General features: G+C 37.0%; 2 protein-coding genes and 1 long non-coding RNA gene across 4 annotated transcripts; 1 reads left to right on the top strand and 2 right to left on the bottom strand.

The window, feature by feature from the left end:
* The first annotated feature begins 1,626 nt into the window (after positions 1-1,626).
* LOC141657862 (uncharacterized) lies at positions 1,627-4,552 on the top strand. Of its 2 annotated transcripts, none has more exons than XM_074465244.1 (4): positions 1,627-1,863; positions 2,024-2,079; positions 2,708-4,056; positions 4,344-4,552. In XM_074465244.1, exons 3-4 carry the CDS (start codon positions 2,728-2,730, stop codon positions 4,371-4,373), a joined length of 1,359 nt encoding a protein of 452 aa, XP_074321345.1. In that variant the 5' UTR covers positions 1,627-1,863; positions 2,024-2,079; positions 2,708-2,727; the 3' UTR covers positions 4,374-4,552. The 2 variants fall into 2 exon arrangements, with proteins under 2 accessions (XP_074321345.1, XP_074321346.1); XM_074465245.1 differs by having other exon boundaries at positions 1,627-2,079; positions 2,708-2,800; positions 3,143-4,056.
* Positions 4,553-5,776: 1,224 nt separating this feature from the next.
* LOC141657861 (3-ketoacyl-CoA synthase 7-like) lies at positions 5,777-8,059 on the bottom strand. The gene is made up of 2 exons (XM_074465242.1): positions 7,096-8,059; positions 5,777-6,479 (listed from the first exon to the last, which is right to left on the bottom strand). Exons 1-2 carry the CDS (start codon positions 7,920-7,922, stop codon positions 5,906-5,908), a joined length of 1,401 nt encoding a protein of 466 aa, XP_074321343.1. The 5' UTR covers positions 7,923-8,059; the 3' UTR covers positions 5,777-5,905.
* A 980-nt stretch (positions 8,060-9,039) lies between these two features.
* Positions 9,040-11,059, bottom strand: LOC141656249 (uncharacterized). The gene is made up of 3 exons (XR_012548448.1): positions 10,668-11,059; positions 10,454-10,550; positions 9,040-9,418 (listed from the first exon to the last, which is right to left on the bottom strand). It is a non-coding gene; the product is annotated as an uncharacterized LOC141656249 (long non-coding RNA).
* Between the last annotated feature and the right edge of the window lie 10,921 nt (positions 11,060-21,980).

Raw genomic sequence — 21,980 nt, 5'->3', positions numbered from 1 at the left:
CGGGGGCGTATTAACGATATACCAAGATCTTGTATACTTTCCATATCTTCCTCAAGCAAGACACAATCTGCAACAAATAATTCAAGTGTATAATTGTAATATATTTTTCCATAACTTGTGTTTATAGCTTTCTTGTATATGACTCTATTCTATTAGGTCATTAGTAGTATAAATAGGATGAAATTCATTGTAATTTTATTCATTGAAATACAACCTTCTTATAGTAACTTTGTAATTTTTCGATGCAGTTCTCGACGCAATTTTCATTTTGGCTCGTTTGGAAACAGTCTCTTTGTGTTACTAACACAAGAGTAAGGTTGTGTACATCTGACCACCCACTTACCCCACAATTTGCGAGAGCCATTAATGCACTAGAGTAATGTTGTTGTTGTGTAAAAATTTGGCATGAGAACTACACGAAGTTGATGAGAACTTAATATCGATCCATTAATTAGAAATTTGGATCTCTAATTCAGTAAACAATAAATTTGGATCTCTAAGGCCCTGTTTTTTTGGACTTAATTTCAGTTATAATAAGTTCGATTCGATTGATTCAGCTCCATTAAGTTGATTCGATTCACCCCATTCAGTTTAGTTCAGTTTATTTCAACATTCATATTATTATTATTCTTATTGATATTCTTATTCTTATTATTATTGTTGTTATTGTAGTTGTTATTATTATTATTATTATTATTATTATTATTATTATTATTATTATTATTATTATTATTATTATTATTACTGTATTATATTATTGTATTTACTATTGTTATTACTATTACTATTATATTATTATTATATTTATTATATTACTATATATTTATTAATAATCAATTCGTATTGTTTATATTATTACTATATATTTATTAACAATTCTTTTATAGGACCGTTCTATAGTATATGACTAGCCCAATAGGAGAAAAACCAAAAAAAACATTAATATATTAAGTTTTCGATTTTATTTTGATAAATTTATAATGAAAACTAAAATAGTTAATTATGTGGGTTATTAAATTAATATATTAGGTTACTAAAATAAAAATATTACTCCCTCCTATTCTATATATATTTTCTTTCCTATTTCCTAAAACGGTTTATTCATGTTTTCTTTTCCTTTCCCATTTTGGAAACATTTTTTCTTATTTTATTTATTTCTCTCTCCTATCACCAAACTCATTCAACTCTTTTACTCATATTTTATTATTTTGGAGGGCATATTTTTTTTAAGTAATTTTGTTGGGCTTATGCTATTGAGTTACTCTTACCTAAATATAGGTCTCATAAAACAATTTGTGTTTTTTATTAGTTTTTACCTTGAGTTTCTTCAAAAGAAGTACTCAGAGAGGGGATTGTCGTTGACTGATCGGAGGTAGTGAACGACAGAATGAAAGTGGTGATTAGGGATGGCAGTGTATAAGGACCCGACAGGACCGCTTTGCGTCGGACCTAATGGGTCGTGTTTGTCTCTTAATTTTTGAGACCAACGGGTATGGGTCGGGATGAGTGTTAATAAAACATTTCGGTAGGGTTTAATTTATGGGACCCGAACCCGTAATTTAAAAAAAAAAAAAAAAAAAAAAGGAAAACTTAAAACAACAAAACAAACACCCGCCGTTCCTTAATTCTTTCACAAATAAACCCCCAATTCTTTCCTTCAACTAATAACTCTTGCGTAACACAATAAGATAAAACTCGTCAATTATTTATTCCAATTTGCCTAAGAATTTGAGTGAAATTGATAGTTATAATCAAGCCCTAAGGATTAAAACAGTAAATATAAATCCAGTGTGGAAGCATTACTGCTCGAATTTTGCTTTGATTGTTGTCTGAAGACTTGCTTTCTGATTATTATTATTATAGGTGCAAGCTGGCTGCTTTTCGATTGGTCTTTCTTAAGACGGTTATATCCGTCTTAAACCCTAAATAAGTGGATGGGACAATAATTTCTCATTGACATTCCCCTTTTTTTTCATCCATTTATTCGTATCCGTATTAAATAAGAATTTGTATGTTCCTATAGGTGTGCAATTTACCATTCAACTTGGTTTTAATCCGGCTGATTTTGCTCATAGGCAGGTAAATTCTTTTGGTGAATTATATATACAGTCTTTTCTTTATTTCCCATGTCTCCTTTTGATTGTGAATTATGTATCAGTAACTGTGCAATTAGTATACAATTACGAATATGAGGCAACAAATCGACAAATAATACCCGTTTTAAGCTTAAGATTGATATACCCGGTAAGATATTCCCTTACACACCCGTCTTAAACAAGAATTTAAGATTGATATACGCTGTAAGATATTCCCTTATACACTCGTCTTAAACAAGAATTTAAGATTGATATACGCTGTAAGATATTCCCTTACACACCCGTCTTAAACAAGAATTTGTGAGAAAATATAGTCTGGCTTTCAAATAGCATTCTTCCTATTGAAGTACACTATGATAGAAGAAGTGCTAATAATTGATGCATTTCAGTTGCAGAGTAGCAAAAAAAAAAAAGGATGGAATTTCATGTTGTATAGAAATAATTTGCGATTGTTTAGATTCGAGCCAACCATTCGACTTATGTGAGTAGGGAACTAGCTGTTTGACTGGATTTTTAAAATTTAGAATTCAGATTCAGATACTTGTCACCCCCGTCGGCCTATTTAGTTCAAATTTTACATTTTTATTTGACTGTAAAGTATGATTTTGCAGCCGGAGGTCTTGGACCAATAATGGTGACCATTAATGGTGAAGAATGCTCCCTAATAACCTGTTGTCGCCAACGAGAAAGCCGGCAACAAAGTCGTAAGTATGTACCTGAAGAAATATGGCTAGAGATTTTTTCAAGATTGCCTTTCAAGTCTCTTTTCATAAGTCGATGTGTGTGTAAGTCGTGGAGAAACATTATCTTCACCCTGGAAAATATAATCGACACCGACCCTATGTATATTCCCGTGTGTGGTCTCTTTCTTGCATGCCTTGAACCAATAAAAAAGCGCTCTTTTAGCTACATTTGTTTGAGGACCAAGACGTGTTCTATCACACACTTCGACTCTCCCGAAAATAATTTATATTATTCCAGTGGCTTTGAAAGTGGTTTGCTGTCTGACTTATCATTCGACTTTTCAATAATATACAATTTCACAGATCATGCTCGTGATTCGCGGTTTGTTTCATTCATTCCGGCCGGTGGTTTGATTGTGGTAGCTCTTGATGATTACAATTGGGAAGTGCATAATCCAACCACCAAGCAAATCTATGTTGTGCCAACGTCTCCAAGGACGGCAAAACATGGTTTTGAATGCCGTAATGGCTGGGAATTGCCTGGTCACGTCATCAAACTCCCTTCCCGTCTCACTGAACAAAGGTGTGGCTTTATTTTTGTCATATTCTGGACCAAATTGAGGGTCATGGAAGTTTACTATTCGATGACTCGAATGTGGAGAGAATATGATTTGACGTTGGACGCTGAAGTTATGGCGTCAGGAAACTACTGGCTTGCATTTAATTATGTAGTTTGTGATGAAAGTGGAGTTTTGTGTATGTATTTGTTGACGGACAAGGGCGTTGGTGTAACAGTGAAATTCGAGGGCTCCACGAAGTCTGTCATGGATCAATACTGTTTTCCTTTGCCTCAAGTCATTGTTGGGAATTACATAAATAACTCGAAAATTTGGGGGTGTGAAAACAGCCTTTATCTCTCCTACTACAACGATACTGGACTCTGGATCTGGAAAGCGGGTTGCACCCAAATTGATGCGTGGGTGTGGGTCCCTATGCTTGAGATCAACCCTGCGAGACAATTGTGCAAGCCAGTAGCCCGTGAACATCTATCCAAAGTGGTCCTTAATGCAAGGGCTCGTGTAATGGTGCTCGCATGCCACCCAGATGTTGCTATTATATACCTTATGGTCAAATCCTCAGTATTTGCATACAATTTAAATACGGACACCCTTGACATGATTTGTGATGTAAAAGATGAGGGTGATGAGCATACAAACTTTATTTATTCTGCTGTTACTTTTAAGCCGTTCCTGAACTTTATGGATGCTGGTGAAGAGGTAATTGGGCATGTCATGTCGCTACTTCAGTCCTTGCCTTTAATATTTAGTTATGTCATTCAAATATCATTCATATGTGATTTGAGTTGATTTTCCGTAAAAATCTTACTGAATTGATATTGGTTTTGTTTGGTTTCCAGTACCAGTATGAGTACAAGTATTAGCTCTGCTCTGCATTGTGTGTGTATGTATATATGATGTCTTAGTCAAATAATATAAGCTTCTTGTACTAGTTACCAGGCTGTTGGACTGCCTACTCTAATCTATGTTGGTCTTGTTGTTTGCAGTTGCCGAGCAATGGATGCGAGTGCCGCTGAGACTTAAAACAAGTTGGGCAAAGCAAATGGAGGACCTCACAACTGGAGGAGTAGTTTTCATTGCCGGACCCGGACTTGTTTATTTTTGCTGTGTACCGAAAGAATTAAGTTTGATCTCCATTTACATTAGTATTCTATTTATAGATACAAAGTTCGAAACGGGAATATTTGTTTATTTACTTACTAGTTTAGACCTGTGCAAAATTGCACGGACATACATAAAATACACATATAAATTAGTCTTAAATATGTATAATTATAACACTATTAGTTTGGATGAACATATTAGGATTAATTAATGGGAATAATCCATATTATAGGTGTCCTTCCTATAATACTCCAAACTATGCTTTAACCTACTATAATCCTAACTATCCTACTCCCTTCTCTGATTGCACTACATAATTTTGTTTACCTGCTGACACAGGTCATCTTCAATTTACTCACTTATCTGCAAGAGAATACAAATAAAAAATGGATTTTTTGTCAAACACAACGTTAAAAAAAAAATTCCAAACACCATTTTCAAAAAAAAATTGTCAAATACAACCTTTAATATTTTTTTTTTGTCAAACACGGCTTTTTGACAACTTCCTGGCCACTGGCAATGGGGTGACTTTCAGTCTATATTTGAGATAGTAAACGAAGTCGGTTTGAGGTGTTCTTGAATTCGTTGGAAAGGTGGGAGTACAAGCTTTTCATGGGTTGTCAACACCGTGGTCAAAGGTGGCCTTATGTGGGGTCGATTGGTGCGTAAAGTTAGGCCGGTAAGAGGAAGGGCAGTAAGTCTGGGTTTACAGCAGGTGGTCAGGGTGTTTTTCGTGGGTCTTTTAATGGGGTTATGATATTTTATTTGGTTTGAAATTTGGTATGTAGGTTGAGGGAAGTGCAAAGTATGTCGTAGTTGTGTTGTTTGTGGTGGTCGTTGGTTGTAAGTGGTGACTCGAGGGGTGTTAATTGACACACGAAAAAATCATATTTTAACTTACATCAACCCTTGTGACCAGTCTTACTTTACACACCAATCTACCTCACATATGACCATATTTGACCACCGCCTTGACAACCGTTGGAAAATCAGTACTCCCACCTTTCAACGAGTCCAAGAACGGCTCAAACCGACCTCGTTTGTTATCTCCAATATCGACTGAAAGTCATCCCATTGGAAGTAGCCAAACTCTGGCCAAAATATCGTGTTTGACAAAAAAAAAATTATTAAAGGTTGTGTTTCACAAACTTTTTTTTTTAAAGGTAGTGTCCAGAAATATTTTTTTTTAAAAGGTTGTGTTTGACAAAAAAAAAATTCATAAATAATAGCAACAACTATCAATTATTATATGTATGAACGTATTTTACAACAAGATTATTGTAAAACCAAACAGTGAAAATAAAAGACGAGTGAGTTAAGCACGAGAAAAACCCTTTTATCATCAAGAAATTCTGATGCTTCACAAAAGAACTCTTTTACATGACTAAACTTAAATTTCTAAAGACTAGGACATTTATATTCATTCCCCTTAATCTTGCTTGGATCAGTAATCAATAACTTCAGGTATATTAACAGGAAACCTATCAATTTTATCAGACCATGCACTTGGTACATTTTTATAACTTGGTCTCTTAGAAACACACTTCCAAACTGCACTATTACACTTAAATCCACTCCCAAAACAAATCTGAAATACCTTATCACCCTTCTTAATTCTTCCTTTGGCTTCATGGTAACACAATGAGTACCAAGTCGAAGACGATGAAGTATTACCAAACCTATATAATGTCATTTTAGACGCCTCAACATCGCTCTCGCTTAACTTCAACATCCCCTTTATCCCTTCAATCACCGCCTTACCCCCAGCATGGATGCAAAAATGATCAAATGCCTTCTTAAATTTCGGAACGTAGACAGCTTTCTTCGTTGTTGCCTTCCAGGGATGGAAGTAGTTCCACAAGAAATGTAAGACGTAGTGTATTTGCTCCGAGTAAGGTAATACAAGTGGCCCTAAGGTTGTCATGTTGATCCTCAGGGCTTCCGATGCTACTTCCACCACTCTTCTTGATAATGACACTCCTACATTGCCAACATCATCAGCCTTCTGGAATACACACCTATGACAAGAACAAAGCCCAATTTTTTTTTTGTTAATTCGAGAATAATTGACAACAATCTAAATCTAGCAAAAACAAAAGACAAATTTTTCATACTATCCCCAGTCAAGTAACATTTTTATTTAAAGCGGACAAATAGTAGCCATAAAATTTCAAATCAACAAGTGATAATAGTATTTCGCTACTCCCTCTGTTTCAGTCGATAAGGCCCAATTTTCAAAATTCCCTAAAAACTAAATATGAGTTATCGCCAGTAACAGAGGAGCACTTGATAATGAAGTTACGTAATGTCGAGTTTCTAAAAGTATCTATAACAGCAGCAATTACGCTTCAGCAAAACCATCCTATGTAGGAGTTTTTATCCCATACAGAGTATTTGATTATTGAGAAATTTAAAATGGAAAAACCGCAAACGACAACCTATATGCTACTCGCGCAGTCGCGCTAGCCTGAACGAAATTTGCACCTGAGTGAGCGTATTTTACCTTGTTAAGCTACCAGATTTTAGATTGAACTTTTAGTTGATAAACTGGATTTAACATGTGAATTAATTTTTGTACAGAAAAAACAAAAGGTTGATAAAATGACAACAAAAAGGGTTAGTGAAAATGCATACGTGTAGGCATCATCCTTGGCACCAAGATGGGTTCGGACAAGATGTTGGAGCTCATACTTAGCCACATCTCTATCACAACTCCGGTTAGACAGCAAAATTGCGGCCCCACCTACCTGGAACAAGCAATTAGCAAGAAGCATAGACTTGACACTCCCTTTGTATAAATTCGAGCAAATGGTCTCCGTACTAAGGACCAAAGCCAGTGAGTTCTTATGAATTTTGAGCAAGTCCTTAGCCAAGCCAATTGAGAGTAATCCCGCACTACAGCCCATTCCAGATAGATGGACGCTCCGAACATTGCTTCGAAACCCAAACTTATTTATAATCATAGCAGCTAATGAAGGTGTTGGACAGTTGACACTACAATTGGTTATGATGATATCAATGCTTTTAGGGCTAATGTTGTGTTTGTTAAGGAGGGTTTCAGTGACCGAAAAGAGCACTAATTTAACCTCTTCCATCGATTGTTTGTACGAGGTATCTACTGGAATAAAATCCATTCCTAAAGTGGCATAACTCTCATTCCCAATCCCCGATCTTATAATTACTTTCCTTTCAAACTCAGCCGCCCCTAATGTTCCAAAGTCCTTCTCACGCATCAGGGAGTGTTCGATGAAAGAGGATATGGGGACACGGTGACTGTCAGGGGACCGGAAACACTCGAAATCAACAAGAAAAATAGGAGCTCTTCTCCAAGATCTGTAGAGAATGATTGTCACAAAAAGAAGAGCTAGGATTAAGTTGAGGTGACTAGCACAAAATCCGATCACGTTGTTTATGTAATTAGAGATGCAATCATCTCGATCAAATTGTAAGAGTCCCTCCATTTTAAATTCTTATCAAGGAAGTGAACTAATTAAATAATTTAAGATAATAGGAGAACATTAAAGGTTTGCCTCATAATTTCTCAGTTTTGGTAGAGATCTTATACTAAGATTACTACTAGGAGGAGGTTAAGGGAACTAAATGCATGTACAGCATCAATTAGGCATATTAACAGCAGAAATTAGGGAGTCATGCAACTTACATGTTTTAGCAGAAAGAAGTACGTAATGAGGTGAAACATAAACACATTTTCTGAGGGTAGACTTATTGGAAATTTGGAACTGCATCATTCATCATAAATAAGGTGCTCCCTCCCTACATAAGTGCATTCCTGTAATTATATGAATCGGGTCGAACACCATAGACAGTTTTAATTTATTTACATAATTTGACAGTGTAGAGGCTTCATTGCAGACTTAGTTGATATATCTAAAAAACCATCAGAACATCATCTATGGAAAGAGATCAGTCATTTTAGGTATTTTACGCCCCCATGCTATAACTCTGTATAAGAACGAAAAGATTGAGCAAAAGAACATACCAGATAAAACCCTCAACAAGAGTAGAGGTAGTCGAACTCCCTGATGATAACAGTAACAGCTGTCTGGACAACAGCTTAAAACCTTAAAGAGACAAGAGTAAATGGCTGAATAAGTAATAACTTCATATTATTTATGGTACTTTCTATCAATTAAATTCACAGAAGCGTATATGAGATAGCCGTACAATGGAGACCAACCCATGCATAATTTTATGAGGATTACACATGTGAGACGGTTTCAGACAAGACACATTATGAAGATCATCACCAGTGGCCAATCACAAATCAAAACTGTCTACTAAACATCCTTAGTTAACAGGAAAGAGAGTAGAAAATGCAGAACAGATCTCCCATGCATCTGAAAATATAACCGTAAATCATAGTATAACAACAGTGGTTTGATGTTTCTGTTCTATAACTGTCACCATTCACTTTTCCACACCAAAAATAATTAGCCCTTACCTACAAAACATATGTAAGGCAGAGTAAACAAGGAAAGCGCTAGTTAAATTCAAGTAATGAATAGAGTCTTTCCAACCTAACACATCGAAGTAACACAGCATTACTGATTGGTGCAGACCACAAAGATTCTCAGTATTCAAAAGAGACAGTTGAATGTAATTTCGCTGAGCTCCTATAGAAAAAATGTTTGTATTATTTTCATTGGCAAGTTACACCAAATCCAGAATTCTAGTTGCTTCATATGAGTTTGAGATAACAAAAATAATAGAAGCAACATCAATATCCTACAATACACAAAAAGAGAAGAGATCCCTAGTTAAAATGATTCTTCATGCTTGGAGACGGCTTATGAACTCCACTTAATGTTTGTGCGAGCTATTTTGAAGAGAAAACTTTGCACGTGGGTCATCTTTAGCTGGGGCACTTTTGCGGTCAAAGTATTCAACGGTTGCAGCACCAACAAGGGCAGTCAATGTAAGGGCTTGAGCATGCAACCTAGGAGAAAACAGCAAACTTTGAACAGTCAGCTGAGCTTAATTAACAACCACGTACTGTTTTCAAGCGAAAAATCAGTGTGATAGAGACATGTTCTACTGATGCATGAGTCAGTTGAAGTTCAAAAGATTGAGTTGATGCATGAGTCAGTTGAAGTTCAAAAGATTGAGTTGATGCATGAGTCTCGCATCAAAATTCTTAGAAGGACATTTAAGAGTGTTCTGCTGATTACAGTAGCTAAACCCTGATAAACCAGACATTTGCACCATCCCATTTCTACTGTATCACATGCTCGTTCAACAGTCAAATTAGCGACTACACGTGGTAGGTTCTGAGAAATTAGAATAGAACACAAACTATAAAATAAAATATTTGAGAGTTTGTTGTCTTGCAACAATGTCTTTAAAATCTCGTATTCTCTCCGTCCCATTCATTTGTTTAGCTTTTTTATTCTTTGTGAGGCATATTTTAATCAAAAAGGAAACAAATGGTTGAGATGGAAGGGTAATTTAAAGACAAGTCAGTGGAGAATTTGATGAAACTTAACTCTACTAATGCAATCGTCATTCTACCCCAAATCACAACGGAAGGGATGGGGTTCATAGTAATATAGCAGCTGAAAGTATTGTAATAATGTGAAGTCTTTTTTCAATGAGTGGCCAGAGTCTTTAGTGCAGGAAATCTTCTGCCCTAATCCTTAACAAAGTCGAAATTGTTTTATCATTCAACGAATGACCAGGCGCTCCAAGAGCCATAAAAAACCCAAAAAATAGATATTTTATCCCCTAGACTATGAATTTCGTTGTTTCACCACAAACCTCGCATCTAAATTGCAAAAATCTACAACACATACTTTAACAAGCTCTTCTGTTAAGGCGGTTTTTAAGCACGATCATCAACACAATGAATTCGGCATCCCAATTAATCAAACCAAATGAATTCAGCAAGCGAATTCAACCGTTACACCTAATATGTCCAATTGCATTATACAATAACAAATTAAAAGTACAAAATAATAATAAAGAAAGGCGTAACCTAGCATGAATGAGTCTGAGTCTGACGCTAGTTTTCATGGTGGGACGAGACCAATTGTAGGCGATTGATCCAGTAATTCCGCTCAACCATAAACACCCTGTCAAATTAATTCCCCATTTTTTTCATTATTCATCATAAATTAAGCGTAATTCTAATTCAATTAAAGAGATGTAAGGTTATTGAAGGTAAAAAAAAAAAACAAAAGGAGAATTACCGCGGTACGAAGCTTGTGTTCGGCGACCCAATGCCTAGCTGATTCCATGGTTGTCTTTGATTCCGCCATGTTTGTCGTTCAATTAAGAATTCAATTTAATTGAAATTGGGGAAGAAATGGTTTTGTTTCTTGGAGAATAAACTATAGGACGGCGGCTTTGGCTAATTTAATAGTCTAAGGCGGGAAAACGGTCCAACGATCTCGGAATTTACAACCTTTTGTGTACCTACTAAACCAATGGTTAGACCTCTCAAATGGATCGGGTATTACGAATTACTATTAGACCTGTCAAGTGGGTGGCGAGGGGTCGGCTTGCGATTAGGTTCTATGAGTTATGGGGCAAAACAATTATTAACGTCTTTTTTTTTATACCATTTTGAATTAAAATAATTTTTTAAGATCACATCATATTTTATATTAATAATTTTTTAAAAAAAATGACTAATTCATTAATAAAATCTTATCTTTATAAATACAAAAATATTTCATGCATCCACACTGATCCACATCACCTTATGCAGTTTTTTTTTTCTTTTTTGTTTTTCCCATAAAATAAATCGTGCGCCACTTTGCCAGTTAGTTGAATTAATTTCTTTTTCATTATAGACTTATCGTGTTTATAATATGATAAGTTAATATGTTTATATAATGATTACTATTTCTTCAACTTTACAATTTTATAACTTTAAGAATATTAAGTAAATAATATAAAATATCAATACAGTATTCCCAAAATTGAACAAATTTAAATTGATAGAATAAGGGCTTAAAAATTGATAGCTTTAAAAAATTACGGAGTAGTTACATCAATCTTAAATAATTTTTTAAGAATGCAATTACCAGATTTACATATTTTCTAATTCTATACAATAATTACCATTTGGTACTCATAAAGTATAACTATTAAAAAAAGGATTAATTAATGGGAATAATCCATACTATAAGTGACCTTCCTATAATACTCTAAACTATGCTTTAACCTACTATAATCCTAACTATCCTACTTCTTTCTCTGATTGCACTACATAATTTTGTTTACCTACTGACATAGGTCATCTTCAATTCCCCCCCCCCCTTTTTCCTTTCTCTCTCTCTCTCTCTCTCTCTCTCTCTCTCTCTCTCTCTCTCTCTGTTTCTGGAATTTCTTTTATTTATCTTCTGGGCTTCTTCTTAATGGTTCTTTCTCCCCTAATCACAAAGCCAGAAAGCCTCTAAACACAAACCCCAATCCATCACCGCACTGCTCCTCCAACCCATCTCCAAATTACAGTAATTAAACTTGAAAAAATCAATAAAACCTAACAAGAAATGCCCCAATCTTGAAAGTTTTTAGGGTAATTAATAAGCAAAAATACACAGTACTACCTCCATCATCACAAAGCAACGCATAATCTTCACAAACCATGGCTACCCACATAAACTTCATCAACACCACACACTAAATTCACCACCATGACTACCACTTTGACAACCATGGATTTGCTCCTGCCCACCTCGAGTCGTCAACAAGCAGTTCAACCAACATGCACAAACTCTAATCGAAATCCGTGTATCGTCCCATAGCAATAATCCATGCGTCACCATCACAACACCAATGAACACGAGTTTGACCCTTGATCCGCTCACCTTCATCCACCGAACACCAAGACTAGAAGCCGCTTGACAAGCACAACCAGTTCCCTCGTCTTAGGCAATCGAGACGCATTCCAAACCACAATCGTATGTGCACCACCCCTCCCAGAGCATCACCAAGTGTTAATGAAGAATGGCGACAATGGCGACAATTGAATTGGATTAGGCGTTAAAATGAAAAAAATTGATAGATGAAGATTGAAGGAGAATAAGGAGTGTTAAATTGTTAATATGTTATTGAGTAAGTGAGAGAATAAGAAAATAAAGAGAGATAATGTAACACCCCCTCATACCAAGGTACCTTACCAAGGACTACCCTAGCATGAAAGGCTGTTACCATCTCGGTTTCCCGAGGTTAGTATATCAAAGTTACAATTTCCAAACAACATTTATCAAAGTATATAAGTTAAAGATTACATTATCTCAGACCAACTCAAAATAAACGTACAAGGTCCCAATACAAATGAAATCCATGACATCTAAACTCATAACAACTAAGCTAGACTTGACGTGGTGACTCCCATGATCGTCCCATAGCTAAACATCTCGCATTACTGTCACAATCGCTCACCATCCCCGAATGGATCACCGCAGCAGTTTTACAAAACAACAACACGGGGTCAAGATTACTCAATCAATATAAGACCACAACAATGCAACCACCGATCATCGATCTCACACAAGAACCGACTACACACCGAAGTGTGTAGCCCCGCCGGATTACCCATCGCAACGGGTAATCCTCGCCGCCAAATGGGTGACCGCAGACCCATCCCCACCTAGTCCGGCTCATCAACGAGCGACTAACAATCCCTGTCCCTTAATGTGCACATCCCCTCCCGTGGCGGGTTCCACGGAGGGCGAACTAGGGTGTGAAGCCACTCCCGCAAGTGACTCCACCACAATCACAATCACATGACATCACAGCCATCTCAATCCGCTCATACCAACATCGTCACAACAATCTCCATACTCCGATGATCAGCAGATAACAACAATTACAATAAGCACAATCTCAAATCAATTGACAGTAAACTGAGTAGGGAAACCCTACCTTTTCGCAATCCGCTATGCTGCAATCAACCATACAAATGCATAACAAATATCACATCGTCACCTACAACAATAATCACATAATACAATTACACATTGCACAATCCCATTTTCCCCAATTCCGTAAACACACAGTAACCCCAACGAATACAAACAACATAGAATAACACTTACCAATAGTAGGATGAGGAAATGTACGTAAGGACTCCGAAGGTTTCGCAATCAACAAAGCAAAGGGGTGATTAAGGAGTAATTAGGGAGAGATTAGGGTTACGTAAGAATGATGAAGTAGAAATGATATTTTGAAAACTGACGCGGATATAAAATAAATCTTAAACGCTCCCTAATCAAACCGTCGAAATAACACTTCGCCAAACCGGACACTCGGTCGAGTAAGTGTATACTCGGCCGAGTGTCCCATACTCGGTCGAGTGTTCACTTTACTCGGCCGAGTGTTCCTCGGCAGAACCAAAACAATACACAACCTCAAACACTACTACTCGGCCGAGTAGGTTCTACTCGGTCGAGTAGTCACCAAGGAAAATCCGTAGTGTTACACTCTTCCCCCCTTAAAAAGAACTTCGTCCCGAAGTTCACACTCTACTATAAAATAAAGCACAACACTACGCCACAAGGCTACACCAACCACATATAACAACACCAAGGGACTATACAAGTCACCACAAAAATCATTATCCCGAGTCAAAGCAAAACAACAAACAAAACGAAACACGACCGCAAAGTTCCAACCCAACCTATAAAACATGGACACTTAACACCAACTCCACAAACTACTCTTCCTTCCACAACATGGCTCACGATATCGTCTCAACTATAGCATAGGCTCTCAATACTGACTCCATAACATTACTTCCATAACACTCAATAGCACTCAATCCACACAAGAAGATCAATCATCAAAACGGAATGTTACATTCTATCATCCTTAAAACGAACTTCGTCCTCGAAGTTTACTCAAACACATAAACATCATCTTCCAACTGTCAAAACCATTAGACTCATAATCATTATCATTCAACCGTCAACATATTTGAAATATTCTCTCATTGCTAAACATCGAACTACTACAAGCACGGTCATGACCTTTAATAAAATCAACACAAATATCCGTCCTTTATGCTACACCAACACTGTACTTCCAATTATACTACCATATGCACAACCATTAAAATCTCTTTTATCGCATCCTACTCCTCTTAAGATAAATGTTACGTCCTCGTAACTCACTAATACCAGATCCTTAGTTATACCTCTCATTATCTTCATCACCACCACATGTCAAAGATAACCACTTATAATCGAACAGTCGCCATGCATATATCTTAGGCTCTCCTACTTAAACAACTCTCATCCTTCAATTCACTCGTCACACCCCCTAACCTATACCTCAAAATCCTTAACTTAACCCAAAACTTCAACTCTTCCCCATTACCGCAACATGACATATATCTTTATATAAACTATATAAAACTCATATCACCAAAAGCATAATTCACACTCCACACTTGTTACGTACACTCACACTAGATCCTCAATTTCTTTTCTTTCATTACCGCAAAACTCATACATAACTGAACATGACACTAATTCCCAATATCCTGCACTCACTATCTCAACAAAAGATTATGAACCACTTGTCGCTTTCAGATCATTACAACACCTATTCCACGAATCACTTGCCATGACTATGACTACCGATGCCTCATCTTAAAACAAGATAAAAATTATCGAATAACTTCTCACCACTGTGTCCCATCAACAGAATATCACTATACCATGACAACAACGAAAACATATACAACTCTCTTTCACATCATACTCTACCCTCATTCCCAAACTGAAACTGGTAAGAAACATCAACAAAACAAAACAACAGTCTTTATGTTCAACCAAAACTCACAAGGAACAAAAAGAACAAAACAACAATCTATGTTTAACTGGTATGCACTTACGAAAACTCGTATTATAGTCATCTCACCTACTCCACCACAACCGGTGACAGCATCGCAACACCGCCACCAACAGCCGCACCATAGTGCGAAAATACCCGCATCACAACAGTAAGTACCGTGCCCGGATCACCACTCGAGGCACCACAACCACACCGATAGACATCCCAACATACACAATCCCATAAACACTGACTCAATATAACATCTTGGACAACAAACTTACTCAAAAGCGCTTTACGGATCACAACACCATACATAATACGGAATAAATAGACAAGAATCTCATGCATACCATCCATACTTTTCATGGAATAAACATATATCATGAATACACATGCAAGTATAACCAGTCTTGTCAGACCACCCAAACTATCACTTTTGATCATCATTCGATTAAGTTACTGTATCCAACATATATTACAAACATTCATATAACAACTTTATGACTAACACACCATACCGCATCTCGTGAAGTCACAACCTCACACAAACATTTACATACTCCTAAGACCCATAATCACATCCAAATAGTCAATCCTGATTACGTAAGTTACCACTTGACAATGAATACCTCTTATCCGGACTTAACTCAGGTGCCCTTCATAACATATCTTCTTTTACACATAATTATCACCACCCGGCGAACGTAGCCATATCATCTGTACCCAACTACTAACGAATACCTCATATATCCATACCTTAAAATCCCTCATAACCAAACATTAATCACCTTCACAAAATCAACCTCATTAGAACAACTAACTTCCCCAAAATAACATCATCCTCAACCACTAGTGACAATACTATGACACCAACATTTTTCATGTGACTACTCTCTTACTATCACTTCTTAATATAACAATTCTTTTCCTCCCTTTGGTTCTCATCCCAAACGACAAACATCAAATATATCTACAAAAATCACCTCAACACTATTTCCAATTTCATCCGTAATCGTATCGTCACCCGACTCACCACCAAAATCTCATATCGTGCAAATTCTTTACCCAACTTTTGCTTTCTTTAATTCCTCGAAACTCATGATTATCATGTTGTCCTGGAACTTCTATATAACTGTAACTCAAATCCTCATGATAGTATCATACATCTCTACGATTCCTTACTTTTATATCACATATCCTCAGTGAACATGTTCCTAGTTTTATTCCCCTTATTCTTTTCTTTTACCCTCGACAAACTCCCTTAATGATTCAACTCTTCATTATTTCTGTCTAACTCTTAAGTGCTTCGGTTACCTTCACATTGCTCCAAACTCAATCCCCATTATTTTATGTCGATATCATCTCACTCTTTCTTACCATGGGTCTTCTCTCATTATACTATAACTCCCAATTGTCACTAATCTATCCATAAAATCAACGTTTAAAGTTCAAACAATTGCATCTCCCTTTTTACATCACTAGGAAACCAAAATTCATCTCATACCGTTAGCTGCCCAAAGAATTACTCATTTCGTGAAAATTCCAAATTCCCAAACTTGGTCAACATCTTCAATTTTACGTCGCGACATATCTCTATCTAAGTTCACTATATACCCCTCTTCTCCATCCATCTAAAGCAACCTTTCATTACCTATATCCTTAAGCAACACAAAGCTAACCGTCTCCCTCTATAAGTCCTTACACATCCCGAAATGTCACTATTCGTATCTCCCATCTCAATCTTTCATTCTCATGCTTCTTTACACTTACATCACTCTTGCCCATATACACTTACTTTTATACTACTCAATACACGACTATTTCACTCATCATATCTCACAAACATGCTCTTTACCTCAATTAGCTCATCATTCTCCCCTTTTCTTTTTCCACTATCCTTCACAACCACATTAACACATGTCCTCCTTACCCAACACATGTCCCTCATAAGCCGTCATTCTCCATGTCATAACTTCCGGTAACTTACGTATCAAGACCGTCTCACATATAAAAGAATGCGTTAAGACTCAAAACATACATGTGTATTTACCCTACGACTCAAAACAATGTAAAAACATAGCCACCGGCTCAAAACAAAAGTAAGAACATAGCCACCGACTCAAAACAAAAGTAAGAACATAGCCACCGACTCAAAGTGACCGCCCGATGAGGTACTCAGTCGGGTACATAACATACTAGATCGAGTACAAGGTACTCGGTCGAGTAACCATATTACTCGGTCGAGTTTTCGACTCAGAAGCAACTCAATTGCCGCAGAAGGATTACTCGGTCGAGTATTGGGAATACTCGGCCGAGTAGACCTTACTCGGTCGAGTATACTACTACTCGGCCGAGTTCACAACTCCAGACGCTAAATAGTATTATCACAGAAAGATTACTCGGCCGAATATGGAATACTCGGTCGAGTATAAAAGACACTCGGCCGAGTAGGGACTACTCGGTCGAGTATAGGCGCAGTTCTCAGCACCGTCCAGTTTTCGTAAAACAGTCATATCTCACTCGTTACTTGGTCAATCTGGGCGTGTGACCTATCGTTAGAATCGTAAGAGGACAAGCTATCACCTCAACTTGGAATCACAGCAATATCATTTCTATAACTCGACTTATGACAGTTTTAAGACAACCCTTCCAAAGTCGGTTTGTATATAAATCAAAATTTCTTTTCAAAACACCCTTAACATGCATAAAACAAACAATAACGACCCAATGCTTCTAAAAACCAGTACATAGTTGAACATTTATCATATTCACATTAAAATTAAACACCACATTTACATATACAGACGCATGACCTTAATCACATGCTTCTACCAACAATCAAGCATTAAAATCATCATATTCATATGCACATGTACCACTACCATACCTCATGCTCAACATTGTATTAAACAGGTAACATGATCACATTCTTCATGCTCAATATCAACCAGATACAATTTCACAATTCACTTTTCATCTTTCACCATGTTCTAACACTTAACATGCCAACATATTCCATGCTCAAAGTTTCAACATCAACAAATCGTCGATACATCTTTCAACTACTACCATATTCCACTTCTTTCCTCATTTAATCCAACCATGCACAAGATTCAAACTACTGATATCAAACACACATAACTCAAACATACAACAGTTTCCCCCCCATGTGACCGGCTTGAGATCGTAAGGGCCTTAGTGCGACTCCGGGACGTCTCCCAAGTCTTTGCGGTAGCTCCAAACAACTCTCCCGGGTTCATTTTATTTAGACTCCCTAAGTTCATTGAGTTCATTAGTTTTAGGTGCCGGAATCGTCGGCTACGATACCACTTTGTAACACCCCTCATACCAAGGTACCTTACCAAGGACTACCCTAGCATGAAAGGCTGTTACCATCTCGGTTTCCCGAGGTTAGTATATCAAAGTTACAATTTCCAAACAACATTTATCAAAGTATATAAGTTAAAGATTACATTATCTCAGACCAACTCAAAATAAACGTACAAGGTCCCAATACAAATGAAATCCATGACATCTAAACTCATAACAACGGAAGCTAGACTTGACGTGGTGACTCCCCATGACTGTCCCATAGCTAAACATCCGCATTACTGTCACAATCGCTCACCATCCCCGAATGGATCACCGCAGGTTTTACAAAACAACAACACGGGTCAAGACTACTCAATCAATATAAGACCACAACAATGCAACCAAGTGATCATCGATCTCACACAAGAACCGACTACACACCGAAGTGTGTAGCCCCGCAGATTACCCATCGCAACAGGTAATCCTCGCGCGATGGGTGACCGCAGCCCATCCCCACCTAGTCCAGCTCATCAACGAGCGACTAACAATCCCTGTCCCTTAATGTGCACATCCCCTCCCGTGGCGGGTTCCACGGAGGGCGAACTAGGGTGTGAAGCCACTCCCGCAAGTGACTCCACCACAATCACAATCACATGACATCACAGCCATCTCAATCCGCTCATACCAACATCGTCACAACAATCTCCATACTCCGATGATCAGCAGATAACAACAATTACAATAAGCACAATCTCAAATCAATTGACAAGAACGAGTAGGGAAACCCTACCTTTTCGCAATCCGCTATGCCGCAATCAATCATACAATATGCATAACAAATATCACATCGTCACCTACAACAATAATCACATAATACAATTACACATTGCACAATCCCATTTTCCCCAATTCCGTAAACACACAGTAACCCCAACGAATACAAACAACATAGAATAACACTTACCAATAGTAGGATGAGGAAATGTACGTAAGGACTCCGAAGGTTTCGCAATCAACAAAGCAAAGGGGTGATTAAGGAGTAATTAGGGAGAGATTAGGGTTACGTAAGAATGATGAAGTAGAAATGATATTTTGAAAACTGACGCGGATATAAAATAAATCTTAAACGCTCCCTAATCAAACCGTCGAAATAACACTTCGCCAAACCGGACACTCGGTCGAGTAAGTGTATACTCGGCCGAGTGTCCCATACTCGGTCGAGTGTTCACTTTACTCGGCCGAGTGTTCCTCGGCAGAACCAAAACAATACACAACCTCAGCACTACTCGGCCGAGTAGGTTCTACTCGGTCGAGTAGTCACCAAGGAAAATCCGTAGTGTTACAGATAACCTCCTTTAAACAAAGGGTTACCTGTTATTCAGGTAACCGGTCAGTTGGGTGTAATGTGGGAAGAAAGTATGATAGTTAGGATTATAGTAGGTTAAAACGTAGTTTGGAGTATTATAAGAAGGGCACCCATAGTATGGATTATTTCCATTAATTAATCCAACATATTAAGCAAGTGGTTTACAATTTAGGAAAAAGCAATCGCTCCAAAATCAAAGTGAAAGAATTATAGTTTCTCCATTCATGATTCACCTCTATTCTATCACTTTCAATTTTCTACATTAATCTTAAATAAACATTCAATTTCCATTTTCTTTCAATACATAAATGAGAAATATATTCATGTGAAATTACGTTTAATTTGTTTTTACGAATGAATACATTATAAATATTTAACTTTTATAACTTTTGCAAATAGGTAGTTAGCTATATTTATCGCGTAAAACACGCGTTGACAAACATTATAAAGTAAATTGGTAGAGTGGAGTTGAATGAAGTAATGAACAAATCCAACCAACTTCTGACATTGTTATTAGACCTGACAAAACTGCCCCAGACCCAAAGTGACCCGAACTTGCTTAACCCGAAACCCGAACTGACACAAACTATGATTGACGTAATTGACCCGACCCGAAAGGCATGACTCATAACTGAGCCGATCTAAAATGACATGAAGTGATCGAAAATGACCTGGAACGATGAATACTAAATCATATTAATGTTATATACATCAAAATTAAGTTTTATAGTTACAACCATCCCTAATAAATAGTTATATTTGCAAAATAATATTTTTTAGGGTTATTTGACGGGAATAATCCAAACTATAACTCCCCTTCTCATATTAATCCATACCATACTTTAACTGAGAATAATCTGACCTATGCATTCATTTCTCTCACAATACACAAGGGTAACCAGCTACCTATTGATCAAGTCACATTTAAAAAAAAAAAAAAAAAAAACTTAAATCATTAGATCAATTGGAACAATACAAGATCAGAACACTAATAACCTCCATCATCTTCATCCTCTTGTCTCCAAAGTTAAAAATCACCAAACCCCATAAACCACAACTTTCCACCGCCGTTCATCACTCCTCTCCGAATCACCGCCACAAGGCCCACAACCCAACAATCGAACTTCATTGCCGCCTTTGATGCCGTCTCCGACTTCGAACACCTCGACAACGATGATAATGGAGCCTTAAAATTAACCCACCAATCCTCATAGCCATTCACCTTCCCAATCATCAGATCTCAGCCCATTTCCGTCATTTTTTTTTAAGGAATTGAATATAATGTTACAAATTTAATATTAGTTGAGGAATAAGATGAAGGAGAAGAAGAACCGTGGGTTGTTGTTTGTGTTCTTCTCTTCTCTGACCGACCTCTTTATGATCGTCCAAGATTTGTAAAAAATAGAAATGATCTTGATAATGTTGGTATTTGTTGGATTTTATTTGGTATTTATTTACTTTGAGATTCAATTGAAGAATCCGGGTTAGTATGAACCCTAATTTTTCTGGGTTAGAAAGAGTAATTTTTGGGGTTCCTTTATACTACAAATTTGGGTATTGCTGTTAATTTGAAGAGATGATGCGATTTGGTAAATGAGAAACTATTATTTTTCATCTGAAATTTAGGGTTGAAGATGAATAGAACCAGGAATAATTCTGGATTGAGAATAGAACCTGGAGGAAGAAGATGAAGAATGGGACCCACATCAATTTGACCCTTTACATTACCTGTTATCACCGGTCAGAAATTGCACAAGTTCAGTACAAGTTAAATGAGTGTATAGTTTAGATTATTTTGAGTTAAAATATGGTATGGATTAATATGAGAAGGGGAGGCATAGTATGGATTATTCCTATCAATTAACCCTATTTTTTAATCAAGATAGCACTAACTAAAGTACTTTAACCATTAACCCGAAAGCGACCCGACCCAACATGACCCATACCCGAAAGTGATCCCGATCTAACCCGACCCGACCCGACCCAAAATGTACGACAAACCCAAAATGCCAGACCCAAACTGATCCGACCCCAA

The sequence above is a fragment of the Silene latifolia genome, chromosome 5 (assembly GCF_048544455.1).
Source record: "Silene latifolia isolate original U9 population chromosome 5, ASM4854445v1, whole genome shotgun sequence".
In the NCBI taxonomy this organism is placed as follows: Eukaryota; Viridiplantae; Streptophyta; class Magnoliopsida; order Caryophyllales; family Caryophyllaceae; genus Silene; species Silene latifolia.
This window is presented reverse-complemented; position numbering and strand designations above follow the sequence as displayed.

Bases quoted from the DNA above. Each gene is read 5' to 3' on its own strand.
- LOC141657862 (XM_074465244.1), top strand. From the start codon at position 2,728: ATGGTGACCATTAATGGTGAAGAATGCTCCCTAATAACCTGTTGTCGC. The intron at 4,057-4,343 runs GTAATTGGGCAT...TGTTGTTTGCAG, and splicing joins TTATGGATGCTGGTGAAGAG to TTGCCGAGCAATGGATGCGA.
- LOC141657861 (XM_074465242.1), bottom strand. From the start codon at position 7,922: ATGGAGGGACTCTTACAATTTGATCGAGATGATTGCATCTCTAATTAC. The intron at 6,480-7,095 runs GTATGCATTTTC...TTCTTGTCATAG, and splicing joins GCCAAGGATGATGCCTACAC to GTGTGTATTCCAGAAGGCTG.